The 14900-nt window shown below is 38.3% G+C and overlaps 1 protein-coding gene across 1 annotated transcript in view; it reads left to right on the top strand.

The window, feature by feature from the left end:
* JAZF1 (JAZF zinc finger 1) overlaps positions 1 to 14900 on the top strand; it is a gene marked incomplete at its 3' end in the record, with an annotated part of 194121 nt that overhangs the window by 97288 nt on the left and 81933 nt on the right. The window contains exon 2 of the mRNA XM_081996659.1: positions 8575 to 8647. Within this exon, the coding sequence (XP_081852785.1) occupies positions 8575 to 8647 (73 nt within the window). The remainder of the gene's footprint in view (positions 1 to 8574; positions 8648 to 14900) is intronic.

Raw genomic sequence — 14900 nt, forward strand, 5'->3', positions numbered from 1 at the left:
GGGAGCTGTGATCCTGTTCCTCACAAGCTGCATACGTCTTTCAGGCTTCCCACTGAGAACGCTTACAGCATGTGATCCTTTTTTTTTTTTTTTTTTAAATCTTTTAAATAAAGGATTTTACAAATTTTTCATTTGGTTTACAGTACTGTAAATTTGTGTAACGCAAGAAAGCAATTCTTAGGGCAACCTCAGGCAAGTTCTCGTTGACCAAATTGCCCCACTGAGGAACAAAGGAACAGATTATCTGCTTGAGTCTGTCCACTGCGTCGTGGTTATCCTAGCACGCTTGGTACTATCCAGCCTTGGTTAATGCAAATTATTTTGAGGACAGAAGAATGGAAAGTTCTTCTAATTTCTGGTAAGGGAAGACTCTTCTTAAGGCAAGTAGATTGTCTGTAATAAGGACCACAAGAGTAGCAAAGTAATATATTTTCAAATAAACAGGTGAAGGCATGACTAAGTTGATCAAGTGTTTGGGTTGAGAACTTCTGTCCTATTCTTTATTCTTATTTGTGTGTTGTGTTATTTATATATAATATATGGCACAGGAAAGTTATGCACACTCTCATTTTTCACTTTAATTGCCTATTTGAAGACAGCATGACAGATCCAAAGGTTGCTTTCAGCAACTGAGGAGCACTGTGGTCACTTACTAGTGTGCAATAATTAACTTAATTGCAGAAATGAGAACATTTTAAAGATTCAGGATCCATGACTGAACTCCATGCATTCTTTCTCTTTTCTGTTGTCTGTATCTGAAATACCTTTTTCTTGCATGTGGTTATATCACGAATATATTTTTTTCCTAATGAAAGATACTTTTCAGAAGATTTGAAAATCCTTGTGTTTAGGTTTACTTGACTATTTGTTTTCTTAATTAAAAACTGAAAATGTCAAATAATCTATTCAGTTGTGAGGCTGAGCTACCATTTTAGCCTGAAATCCTTTTAGTAATTATGCGTTAAGTTAGTACATGTGAAGCTGTAATCAGAAGCTTATTTGGCTGGGCAATGGGAGGTAAGGGATGGCCATTATTTCTAAGAGTTCACAGTGTGAATTAAAGAGTGGCAGCTTGCAAGAATGTATTGCTCAGTAATAGTGCTATATAAAAAATGTTCTACTCTTCTGTTTGCTGTAAGACCAAAGCATAGATTTGTTTTTGTGTAGGTTATCTGAAATACCATATACTACCTTATCACCCAGCAAGATACCATTTTCTCATACAACGCAACTCTTGAGTTCTTGTGTCTCACAGAGTTTGTGTTATAAAATGGAGTTTCACATGTGCTTGTCTGCAGCAGTGAGTGGATGCTTTTGGTTGTGGTATTCTTGGAGGTTTTTGTGCTTTCATTTTCAGCAGGCTGCTTTTGAACTTCTGTGACCTCCATTTTTGTATGGTCCCTCTTGCAGTGATGTCCTCTGACTACTTCTTTACAGATTCTGCAGTCATAACATTGAGTGAAGGTAAAATGTTGGAGTGGTATCTCTGAGATCAGGGTGCATTTCCCATGAAGAGACAGTTTTTACAAATTCCCATTTTCTTCAGGAACTTTGATGCAGACTGCCTCACTTCCCTGTGAGGGACACCTGTGTGAAGAGGCTAGTGTGTGCTAAACCAGGGTGTTGTCAGCAGATGCTGCTTTCTATGCCTTCCAGCTGCTTGTGTGTGCATTCCCAATGTATACTTGTTGGCTTTTTCTCCGGAGGCAGCCTTCATTTAAATAAATCTTTTGTTTGATATTTCTTTTTCCTAACCACTTGCCTGTATGAGTAATATGTAATTTGCAGTTGTTAAGGTTAATGCTGACTTTTTTGTGCTTGCAGGCTTTAGGAGAAGTACACAGCAGTTTAAATTTTGGGCTGTGACCTATGATGCCTTAGCTTGGCTTTGGAATCCGTTATCCTTCTGCAATAATGCAGCAATTGCAATCAATCCGTTGCTGAGTGGAAAGTACACAGGTCTGGTTTGAGTAGCAGCAGAGTGCCAGCAGAGCACTGCCAGCCTGATAGAGATGTCTCCCAGCAGGCCAAAAAGACTGCAGTTTCAGGACCTTCTTGTAATAATTATGTGGCATGTGTCCTTCGGGGTTTTTTTTCCTGGCTTCATGCACTTAAGAGCAATTTCATGAGGGAAATAAACTGCAGCTAACAGAAATTTCTGCAAGTCTGGGGTAGACCAAAACAGGGAGAATTTTGTACTAAATAATATCCTGAAGCTTCTAGTGTTCACTGAAACTGTGGAAGTTCAAATAAATACAGTGTTTTCTTGTTTGTACTTTACTGAACATAGCTTTCTTAGTCATCTATTTAACAAGAGCTTAACCTGGAAGTGTGAAAGAGCTTGGTATCTAGTCTGTTTCAGACATTTTGATAAGTCCATCTCTGTGGCATTTAACACCTTGATCTTGGAATGAACTTAAACTTTTATGTAAATATTAAGGCATTCTTGAAGTCAGGTAGTTTTTAAACTCTTGTAGAATCATGGTATTTATCCTCCAGTGTTCTGTCTTCGAAGTGTAGAGCATCATCTCCTTTTTGGAGATCAGGGAAATTTTTTTTCTATTAAAGATATAATTAGGGGATCGTGTTAATGTCTGTAAAATCTTAGTTGTCTGTGATCTTATCCTTCAAATTCATAAGAAGACCTGAATAACACTGCATTTGGGATTGAAACTGCAAAATTCATAGTGGCTTCCTTGTAATGGAGGTTTTGGATGGGGAACAGTTTCCAGTAACATTGAATGTATCTGTTTCTGGCTTTTTAAGTTACATCCATGTAAGAACAATTGCGGACTTTTGAGGAAGCCAACAGAAATGTTTGCCTTGGCATCATTAGTGAAGCAAGCTAGTTTCAAGGGAAGTGTAGGTTTTAATTAATTAGCTGAGCTGACTTATATCAGCCAGTTTTCAAGGCCAAGTGAAATACAAGACAGGCACTCTGCAAATCTGGTGGTGGGCGAGTGGAACGTGTGTACGGATGTTCTGACAAAGCCAGTTGTGAGTCTGGGGAACCTCTGTGTTGGCAGTTCATTCCACTGTGATCTTGCACCTGTCTTGCACAAAAAGGTGAGATTATAATAAACATCTCCAAGTGACTTTGGAGACAGATCATACTGCAAGTCCTTGGTCCTTGTAAATGAGTTTTAGTGCCTTTAAAAACATTTGCAGGGCTGTTATTTTCATAACATTTAAGGCATTTTGTTACTCCTTTTGCGATTAAACAGAAACAGAAATAACCCCCTTGGGCTGGCAAGGGGAATTTTGTATTTTTGCTTTTGTTCTAACTATTTGACTTAAGTAATGGCATGGCTGACAGAAGACATGCTTTTCAATCCTAAGTCTTTTTGATATGGACACTCCCTCCTAGCCTCCCTGAAATGTAATACCTACATCAGTGAAATCTGTTGGAGGGTTACAGCTACCAAGAAAATCTTGAAAACCCAGTCATTTAATTTGTATGTGAACAGGGATTCGTACGTCCTTCTTTCGGTACCTGGACTCTTGTCAGTCTTGACCTCAACTTCTGCCTGTTAAGTGGTGGCACAGTGGGGTAAAAGCAGCATTGGCCACTTTGTATTCAAGATGTTGAAGAGTAGTTTAAATTTTACCTCCTTTAAGTAATTATTTTTTCTTCTTTACCACTTTGTTAGTGGTACTGACCTTTCCGAGTCCCTGTAAGAAGAAAGCTTGCGGTCATAAAATAATGCCACTGAATTCGTTAGCACTTTTCTGTGTGCCCTTTATAAGGTGAAAAGTGATTTTTCTCAGTGATTTAAATGCAGAGACTTTATGAAAGTAAAGTTCTCATGTGAAGTTGCATATGATAACTTTCTTATATCTTGTACGGCAAAACTTACTGCTCTGTTATATAATAACGAAGATGCAGCATGTGTTTTTGTGCAGAAATACTCATGTAGAACAAAGTTATACAATTGATGGCGCCTCTGCTTAAACAGGATGCACGTGCCTTTTCTATTATTTGCTCTCTTTAAAATACTTCACCAGGTTAGGGTTTTGCAGTGTTTTCAAACCGCAAGTTATTTCTGCGTAGAGTGGGGTGATTTAGTAATCGTAGCTTGGTTCAGTAGTCAGTGATTCATTTTGTTAGAACATGCTCCACAGAAAATGCCTGGCTTCGTCTGAGCAGTTCAAAGATGGCACAGTACAATTGACAGTTTTAGCCTTAATTATACACTCATACTACTTGTCTGGTTGCCCAGTATGAAACAGGTTGTGGATGTAAATTGAACGTGTCCAATCCTACGGATGATTAGTTGAGTAACTCTCTCTCGTGGGTGTTAGCACACACACATCAGATTTTTAATAATGAGGTGAGTGGGACCTGGAACAAAACCGTGGGGTAGTTTACATGAAATGAAATTCTATTTTTATAACCTTTAATTAAAAAGAAAAAAACCGGGATTTTCAAAATCTAACACCATAGTAAAATAAGGGAACATAGCTAAAAAAACCTCACAACATACAGAAAGTACATAGTGCTTCCTCTCTTTCTACTGTGGAATGAAATCAGTGGAACATAATGCTTAATGAGAAGAGACAAGTAATGAAGGCAGCTAATGTACAGTGGGTGGCAATTTGTTCTACCAGACTTAAAGTGTTACAGCAAAACTAACGAAGTAGCAAGTCTTCGATAGGCCATGTTAATTCAAGAAGCGAGGGTAACTAGTTAAAGTAATGCTAATCAACCAGTCCATTCAAAATCTGTAGTTTGGTGTGTGTGCTGTCTGGATATTTTTCTTATAAGAAAGGGAGCTCAGATAAGTCCTAGGTTGTCCTGCTTAAATACTTTTCAAGAAAAATATTTGTTATCTGGGAGTGTTTAATGCATTATAGGTGTCTGTTTGGAAACTATTGAGGCTACTTTTGGCTGACTGGCCAGCCTATGCATGTTTGAAGAAACATTGAGTAAACATTTTAAATTACACAGGACCATTTTCTGAGATTTGACAACAGATTTTTGCCTCCCTGCTCCTCATCCCCAACTCAGATAGTTGAGAGTGTTGGCTGATGCATAACACCCTGGTCAGTGGGGTAACGTGTTTGGAGACTGCGGCTTTTGGGCGGCATGTGTGATGTTAGAAAATGGTGCTAGGGTCTGTATGATTGCATTTAGGTGTGAGAGAGCAGAGCGCTGGTAGTCCAGGCTTGAAGGTTCAGCATCAGGGAATACTGCTACTTAATCTCACTTTAGCTTTGTTTCCTATCTTTAAAAAAAAAAAAATTAAAAATGCTGATTACTGTTTCTTTCAGTTGTTTGGTTTGTTTTTTTAGCAAGCCTGGGATGGTTGTGGTCTTTTTGTAGTTGTTAACTTAGTGTATACTCACCCTGTGTTTAAAAGTGTGCTAACTAACATCAAGAAAGTAAGTTGAGACTGTCTAGATAGAAGTAAGATGGGAGTAGTCAGGGGCTGCAGGGAAGAGTTCCCTCTAAATTTGTAGATTTATTTTTAGATTTTTTTTTTTTTTACAGGGCAAGAATTGTATATACATTCAGTCCTGTCATACAAGAGTGAACAAGTGGTTATAGATGTTTCCATTTAATTTTAACATGTTTATATGTCAGGATATTTTGAGGCGAGAGGAGTGGGCAGCAAGGGCAGGAGGGAACGACAGGAGAGGCAGGATGAGTAGCAAGAACCAGAGTTAGGAAGGGGCAGGAGAGAGGAACTCAGAGGTTCTGGCTGAGGCTGGGCAGAGGATGAGGATGAGGAAGAGGGAATGGAGGCGGGAAGGAACAGACAGGTGGCATTTTAAGACAGTGGGAAAAAAGATGGCAGTGGTGAGCAAAGTATACATGTGCCCTGGATAGCAAGGCTGTGCGGGTTTTAGGTGGGTGCACTGGGGCTGCTGGTGCAGCCTTCGTGCCATTCCAGCTGGGGAAGGACTGTGCCAGGGCCGGGTGGCCGCTGGCACAGCTGGCCTGGTCTCTGCTCCTTTCTGCCCTTCTCTGAGGACCAGGTGGTGGCACAAGTGCAAGTTTCTGTGCTTTCTTTTAATCTTGGGTTATTATAGCTGGGGAAGAGAAATAATATCGCAACAGTGTTATGTATAGTTCCTGCTACAATGCAGAAGTGAATGCGACGTTCTCGTGACCGGCAACGCAGCAGTTGGTTTCAAAAGGAATAAAAATGTGTCAAGCATTTTGAGTGCTAAATTCATATGAGATTTTTCTTGACCACCTCCTGGATTATTTTTTGGTGGAACTGGGATATACAACACAATCTACTTCAAATACGTGTGAAGTCTGATACGTGGAGGGGGAAGGGATGGATACACTGAATAGAGACTGTGCAGTGCGTTCCTCCTGTGTCAGGCAGCACCTACTCAGAGACAGGACTCTGCTTTGTGCAGGTGCCAGCAATTTCCATGTGCTTTGATAACGTGCTCCTCCAAAAGTTATGGGACTTTTGGTTTTTGTCTTTGCATCTTCATCTTCAGCTAGTGTTATGGTGAGCTGCTGGCAAGCAGCGGAAGGGTGGTAGACTCTACATTAGAGCTTTCGCTTGTCTTCTTCCACGGATACATGCAACACTCTGATGTAAACCAGCCCCAATTTTGTCTGCTTCAGTCACAGAAACTGTTGTTTATAGATGGAGGTTAATCCCATTTAAGAACTGGATTAGCAGAGATGTAGTCATTTAACCACAAATGCCTAAACTTGGGTTGAGGCAGTTCTCAGGTAGTCCTGGCTGGGATTAATGCTCTGCAGACATTGTGGATCGAGACAGTTTCATGGCAGGCCATGCACTGCCAAGGTGTAAATCTAACCAGGTTTACTATGACAGCAGTTGTATGCTTGGCCTGCTAAATGACTGTGGCTTTTGTAGAAACAAAGGCAAGTAAAAGATCTTTGTGTGTTGCATGAGCCTAAGTGTGCCTCAGAGGAGTGAATTACAAAGATAACACGGAAGATAGCTGATGCTTTGCTGTCTTTGGTTAGCTTAATACGGAACAGAGTGTGGTGTGCTGGTAATTACTGCAGAATTTCCTCAGGCACCAGCAAGATCTGCTCCTTTTAAGGGTAACAGGCTTGGGATTGCTGGTTGGATTGGCACTTGTGCTTTTATCCCTCTTCTCTGAACTTCCTTAAAGGTATTTATCTCTTTAGGGACGTATCGATAAAGGCATATTAGCGAATCCTGGAGCCTGAGCTTTGCAGGAGCGAATGTAGGAAGAAAGATTAGAATCAGTCTGAGCTTTGAGGTGCTGGGACAGGGGATTCCCTGCTCACTGAATAAAGACATTACCCGCTTTGAGCAGTGGTCTGACAACTGCACCTACCTCAAGCACAGTACCCATTCAGTTCAATTAAAAATCTTCCTTAAGGCAGGGCAGCAGAGACAGATTTCAAAATAATCATATTTTAAAAACAAAATCCACAAAAACCATCAGAAGCAACTGATAGGTTGAACAAATCTGGCTATGAAGATAATGAGCTTTTAAAGATTAACAGTGCTTAAAGTTCTAGGACGAAGGAGAACAATCCAAACTACATGTTTTGCTTGGGGTTCCTCTCCCCACAACACAAAGTAGATGCTTCTCAGAAATAAAAGATGGATAGCAGCAGAGCTATGGCGAGCCATTAGGTAAAAGCCGTTTGTATTCTTTGTGGTTAAAATGCAGAAGTTGCATCCAGAATTGCTTTTAAACTAATGCATAAAATATGTTGTTAATGACTACGTTGTAATCTGCATAGGCATGATGCACATTTTCCATTGAGAACTCTTGAAGACCATTTATGCTCAGTTCCTAAAGGTGCATTTCTACAATGTAGGCCAGGGCTGTGTTTGAAACCTCAATATAATCCTATTTTTTGTGTAAGAAAACGCTGTAAACTGTGGGCACACTCCCTTGGTTTTGGTTTCAGAAATTTAAAACAAGACTACTTCTTTGTTAGATAAAAGCAAAACTTAACTGAAAAGGACAATGAAAACGGTGATTGAAAACATATTCTTTCATTTGAGTGAAAGTTAGCACTCAAGGGAATTGGATTGTATTTGCTTCAGGGCTTTTGGTGGGCAATACTGTGCTTGGCAAGCATTTTGCTTCAAGTGCATTTTTTTATGACTTTTCTGATTGAGAGCTTCAGAAAATAAGCTGTAGAGAAGAGAGAAAGCAAAACTTGGAGATGCAAAAGAACAGTATCAAGTCCTGGCTGAAGAGATCTAATCACTCTTGAAACATCTCAAAATGTGTCAGCCATATTTAGAAATAGCTACATTGAAAAAGAAGAAAGCTTGATTCTTTTAACACTGTAAATCATGGAAAGCAGTGAAAACTAATATTTATGAGGGGGATTGTGAAAGCTTGTGTGACAGTTGGAAATTACATCACTGTTGATGTTTCCAATTCTTGTGTAAAGTAATACAATACTGTGTTTATGAATGAATGAACGAATCATTGTGCTGTGCAAAGCGTACTCCATATGGATAAACTGGGTTGAGCTATTTTGTATCTCTTGTCTTCACTTATGTTATTTTGCAGTATACAGTCCCATATGTTTCAACGTATATATAGAAAACTCTAATTCAGTGTATATATTTTTTATTCCAGATACAGACCCACGTGTATTAGAGAAACAAGAACTTCAGCAGCCAACCTATGTTGCTCTAAGTTACATTAACAGGTAAGTGTGGTTATTTTTCAATTATAATTGATCCTGGTTTGCACAATATGTGTATATATTTATATGCTAAAATGGTATGCTTATGCATGCAGTCTGTTTTGATTCATGTTATATGACGCTATGATAACACCTGTTTTGGAAAGACAGTTGAATTAAAATTTAACTGAATTTTTAATCACTGTTACATTGGGCACAAGCAGCCCTTCAGCTGCACCACCCAAATACATAGGAGATGAGGTTTTAACCTTTTATGTTTAAGCTGAACCTTGTGCAAAACAAAGATAATATGTTTTTGCTTATTTTTCTATTTTATTGTACTCCACACAAGTGATTAGAGAAAGAGGTTTGGTTTTTTTTTTTCAATCAAAAGTGAAATTTAACTGATAATAGTCCAATATGTAAGAGAGTTTTTTACAGTACTTAGAAAGTTTTTCAACCACAGTGTTTATCTTTTAAAATCTTGCTTACCGGCCCTATATAACCTATAAACTGGAACAATTTAAGAAATTAAACCAATTTTTAAAGCGTTTATCTAAATAACAGAGCCTTGGCTTTTCAGTTATTGACTGATGTCAGAACTGAAACCTCCAGAGTACTCCAGCATGGAGGAATGGAACGGCTGCTCATGTCTCAGGCTCTGTTACAGTATTTCCCTCTCACATAAACACATCACAGAATTCAATGGAGGTAGCTCAGATTACTTTTCCTCCGGGAGGAGAATGACCCATAGAGCATGCTGCACGGAAGGGAAAGGTGGCAAGGTTTTGTGCAGTTGCAGTGCCCTTTTTTCAGTATGTTTGCCAAGCTGTCTTCTAATCCTAAATGAACACTGTACAGGACGCGTAATTCCTCCTTTAAAACCCTTTTTCCTGTTCTAGGTAAATCAACATGTTGCTATTCTGGGATTATTTTGCCTTCTTTTACATCATACTTTTTTTTTATCAGGTATACTGTGGTTGAAAGTTGCAGTTAGTTGCATTTTGGAAAGGCATTTCTCAGAAAATACTCTGTGCAGACGTATTGGTTTTTATACATGGAACACCGTTTTCCTTTTGTATTTTTGCTCTTCAGAGGGTAGGACACAAACTCACAAGCCTGGAAGATAAACCCAAAATTTAGTTCAGGACAGACTTGAGTTGATTCAAACTCTCATGGATCATACATAACGCAAAATTTTTCTTTCTACTTCATGTTAAAAATGAAAAAAAAAATCCAAACCAAAACAAACTTTTTCAAACACAGAATCCACCGTTTAGCTTTGTATAATATTTGCTGCAGAGAAAGGGTGTCAGTGACAGGGCGGGGGAAGATTTTGAGGTAAGTAAGAAGTGCTGTTCATTTGGTGAAATGACTAAATTTTCTCCATTACATGAGACTACGATGATTTAAGAATAGCTGGTATTGACATGATTTCCTACTTGGCAAGTCGCTCCTATTCTTCCTGGAGACAGTCCTGCCCTTTAAAGCATTTTTTTAAATTAACCATGACCCTTTTTAACACTTAATTCTGTTGGATCTCATTTAATGTATAAAACTTTTCTTTTTTTCTTTTTTTCTTTTTTCATTATGTAGGCTTGGTATGTTGTTATGTATGTTGGTGTGTTTCCCTCTTTCCATTATATACTTGGGTGTTTCCTCTTGTTGCTTCTGTGGTTATTTTACTTAATGTGAGGGAGAGGGAAGTTTTTTTGAAAATTAGGGAAAAGCTGTTTTAAAACTGCAGAAGGTGCCATGGGAGTTGATGGTCTGACTTGGAATCAGACTACTTTTACAGTAGTTTGAAAGCGATACCTCCTCTAGATTTCATTATTTTGGTACCCTTTTTAACTGTGTTCTGTGTGACTGAGACAGTTTTAGTTACTCACCACATATTTTGTCCAAAATTTCTTAACTTTTCAATTCTGAGAAACAATTCTGCAGAACTGAATTGAGTTGTTCTTGTAGTAAAACCCAATGTGAATTGACTCTTATCTAAACCAGCTGCTATTTAATTGCTCTTTTCATTGTATTTTAATTTTTTCCAAAGTGCTGATGTCTTTCATTGAACCACCTGCTCTATGCAGCTCAAGCTCTTGGGGGAGCAGCAATATCCATTACACTATGAGACATGCCTTTCTATTTCCCACTACATATGCCAGAGCTGAGTTCTGCTTTGTTGTTCCAGGCTATGAACTCAGATTTTGTAGCTTAATACATGTCATAAACATGTTGCATACTGTTAGATATCAAACATCAGATACTGCTGCACTTTTTTTAAACCCATGCTTTTATGGCTTCCAAGTGGAACTGAACTTAGCTTGGTTCCTGCTGTGACTTCCAGACCTTAAAACAATCTTCCTCTGCAGGTTTGTATATTCAGTATGTTCTGTGTGGGCCATACGCTCTCATGGAGCCTGGGAAAATAGAGACTTTTGATTCTCGGAGACTGCCAAAATTGTATGATAAGATGTACACTTAATATATGTTGTGGTAGAAAGATTAAGTAGGTGTGCATTATGCTCTGCCCATTGCCCTGTTGTGTGCTGGCCATTATAAACTAAACCAAAACAAACCATAAATCTGGGTTGTCTGGTTTGAAAGCTGGGAGGATAAAGCAGATAGAGGCAGAATGGTACAGGAGTCTTTGTTTCCAATCTGAAACATACTCATGTTTCCATTTCCCTTCTACTCCAGGTTATTTTCTCAGGCATATTAATACGGCGATATTGTATGTGCCCTTAAGTTCTGAAACAACCTTCAGGTTGTGAACGTCTGAATCTATAAGGCTCCATCTCTTTCTCTGCTGGAGATTTACTGCCATTACAGCCTTCAGTAACTACACACAGATGCAGCTTCCATAGTGTGTGATCCTCATGTAGACAGATAACATTCCTTTTAAAACTGGTGGACAAAGTATAAATTATAGGTCATAATGTTTTATTATCTCTACATCAAACACTTGCACCAGGCACTGACTGAATTGCCGCAAATCCTTTTCTCAGACGAAATTTAGTGCAGCCTTAATGCAGTCCCTAGTATTGATGATTGTTCTCTACTTACTGACTCCAATTTTGACTTCTAAGAAAGCAAACGGAAAGTAAGGCACACTACTGCCAAAGTAGATACAGTTCATCTTCCATCCTATAAATACAAGCCTGGTTTGTCTGCACGGAGTTCAGTGGTGCTGCTACATGAATGGGACACTGGCTGTGATCTGTCAGGAGTAGTTGTAAATGAGCACTTGGGCCAACATCCTCCAGTACTTCTTAGAGGTACTTACTTTGTATGTGGATCAAGACACCGTTATGTTTTGTATTGCATTGAAATGCAGTGATTAGCAGCAATAATTAGTATTTATACTACTACTTAGGTACAGTATTTAAAGCTTTAAGTTAATTAATATGACTATGAATTTTCCTTGGTGACTATGTTTGTGGCCTGAGTCTGTTGGTCTGGGACTTTGAGAGAGATGGTTCTTGAGTTTGGTTGTATCGCTGTGGAATGTGAAGTCCTGGCATTGCAGTGTACTGTCAAGGCTTTTAGGCTTGTGCAGTCTAGTGGAGGGAGACTATTTAGAATATTTGGATATTCTAAAATGTATTTAATATGGGTACTGCTGGTTACCTGTTAGTGATGAAAGCAGCTGTTGTGGGAACAGGTGTGTTTTTTTAAAAAAAAACCCACAAAGCAAACATCCCAGCATTATTAGCACAAGTGAGAAGACAACAGAGGCATACAAATACTTCCTCTGGCTAAAAAGCTAATGCTAAAAAACCCACTAAAAATAAAAAGCTGTGATTCCAAAACTTAATGAATGAAAAATTCTTTACAATTAATTGTTGAGGTATTTCAATTTTGAGGGAGTAAGTACCAGAGATGGGAAGAAAGCATAATTTATTGGAGTAAATGCCTTTCACCTTGAAAATGGAAGGTGGGAAGTGCTATAGTAACTTACATTATTGGAAGCATATGCCATAAACAGAACAACTAAATGTGCATTTAATACAGTTTCTATAAAATACATTTTTCTTAGATACAGAAATTGCTTTGATTAAAGAATTTTCACCATCGTGGGGAAAAAGAGAAATTTTTTTTTGCTCCTACAACTGAAACTAAGGTGCCTTGCTTATATAGTGTTTCTACTGCAGATCACGTAATAGCTATATTAGGGAAATGCTGAAAGCAAAGACTGTTGTAATCTTAAAATCTTTAAAAAGCTGCCAAAATACTTTTAACTACATTAGCCCTAGGTTGTTTTTTAATAGTGGTTTTCTATTGATAATTGAGATCATACAAGAAAGGTTATATAATAAAATAGGTTTTAAGCATTGATCCTGCAAGCAGGTAGAGCACACTGGGATGAACATTTTCAGTGTTGCCTGTGGGCAGTCTGTTGAATGAGGCTGTCAAATGTCTATAAAGTTTACTCTTGTGCACCACTGGGAGCACAAATGAAGCCTGTGATCAAAACTGGATGGCATTCTTGAGTGAATAGTCCAAGATTGTCCTTGCACATCTCTGAGCCACTCCAAACATTCTTGCTCCTCCCTCCAGATTTTATTTTTAACAAGCAAGATTTTGCCTCACTGTTACCATTATAAATTCCTGTAGGCTCCAGTCTTCTCCCCCCATTTCCCTTTCCTCTCAGTGGTCATTGACTCCTCAAGAAAAAATTTCCCAACTCTGTTTCCTTTTTTAATACCACTAGAAGTATAAAATCAATCATTTCTGTGAGCATGTGCATTTGTGAAGGGAATGAACTGCATGTAAAGTTCTAACCAATGCAAACTGTCCCTGTGACTTGTCCAGCTCACTAATTCTGGTTCTATTGCTATTACCTGTTTTTTCCAGGAGTAATATTAGCAGCCAATACCATAGGATTTAATGATCATTTGAAAGTTATTTTAAAAAGTGGTTAAGTCGTTAGATAGTGATATAGTTAGTATGTACTATGTTACTAATGTAATAAATGTAATAACAAGAAGAATGTTTTGGATTTGGAGGCAATGCCCTTTGAATACATCCATGTGGTTTCTTAGCAGAGCATCCAAGCCACATGATACTGGTCCTTTATTTCTCTGATCTTAAGTTGGGGGGGGGGTTGTTTTGTTTTAGGGTTTGTTTTGTTTTAAGGTACTATGCTCAGTGCTGGATAGAAATTTAAAGTGCTTCTTACTCCTTTCTGTACAGGAGGTTCACTCTTGTCATTGTCCTCTTCCGTTCATATCCATTCTTTGTCACTGAGGATGTTTTCCGCTGTGTGTTTAACGGGTTTCCTCTGACAACTGGTTCTGTGTATGCATTTAGTTGTAACAGTTCAACATTCTTTCAGTAAGTATAGTGATGTATGTGCTACCTAGCAGCATCCACAGCTTTTGCAACACATTCAACTTTTTGCTGTGGTTCTGCTATGACAGATTTTCCAGGGGTTGAACTATCAGCAGTAGTTAACTAAGAAGCTAATGAAAGACTCTAACCTCTCAGAGGTCATACCCAATAATTGGATGTGCCACTAAAAAGCTTTATAGAACATATTCTCAGCTGCAATGCAAATCTGGTTTCATTCCTTTTTTCTAAGAGCATGAGCATGAAGTTGTTTGTATAATGTGTGGAAGACCAAGTTTCAGTTTCCTCCGCTCTGATCCTTTCAGATTATTTTAGTCATAAAACTGTTGACTGGCTTGGGGTAGGACATCATTCCTCCTCTTGACATTTCTTATCTTTGCCTCTTTCTTTCCATGTACTGTCATTGGAGTATCTGTTGGGACACAGTTTGGAACCAAGCTTGAAGTCCTAAGGCTGGAGAGAACTAAGTTTGTTTCTCCTTGCTTGTTTTCTTAATGGATGCTTTTTCAGAAGGTGTATCCAAAATGGAATAATTCTGAAACAGAGAGCATCTTCCTCTAAAATAAGTATTCACTGCAGCATTCACCTGACAAGCAGAAGATCAGACTTCAAGTCTTTCTAATTTAGGCCTGAGATTTCAACTTTGAAGGTGTATTATTGGTGGTAGATTATAGATTAATTGAGGCATGCTACAAAGAAATAGAAAAAAAAACTTTAAAACTTATTTTTAACCTCAAAATAGTTATGTTTATATTTTGAATGAAAAAGCAAAATTTTTTTTAAAAGTAACTAAAAGAAAACCATCCTAACTTATTTTCAGTATAGCCTACAGTGTCTTAATTCTCATGTCGTGATTCAGAAGCAAAAGGATAGAGACAGGAAAGATTTTGCTATTTTAGGAATCCCACTGGAGATCAATTTTTCTGCA

This window comes from Phaethon aethereus (genome assembly GCF_964289735.1).
Source record: "Phaethon aethereus genome assembly, chromosome: 2".
In the NCBI taxonomy this organism is placed as follows: Eukaryota; Metazoa; Chordata; class Aves; order Phaethontiformes; family Phaethontidae; genus Phaethon; species Phaethon aethereus.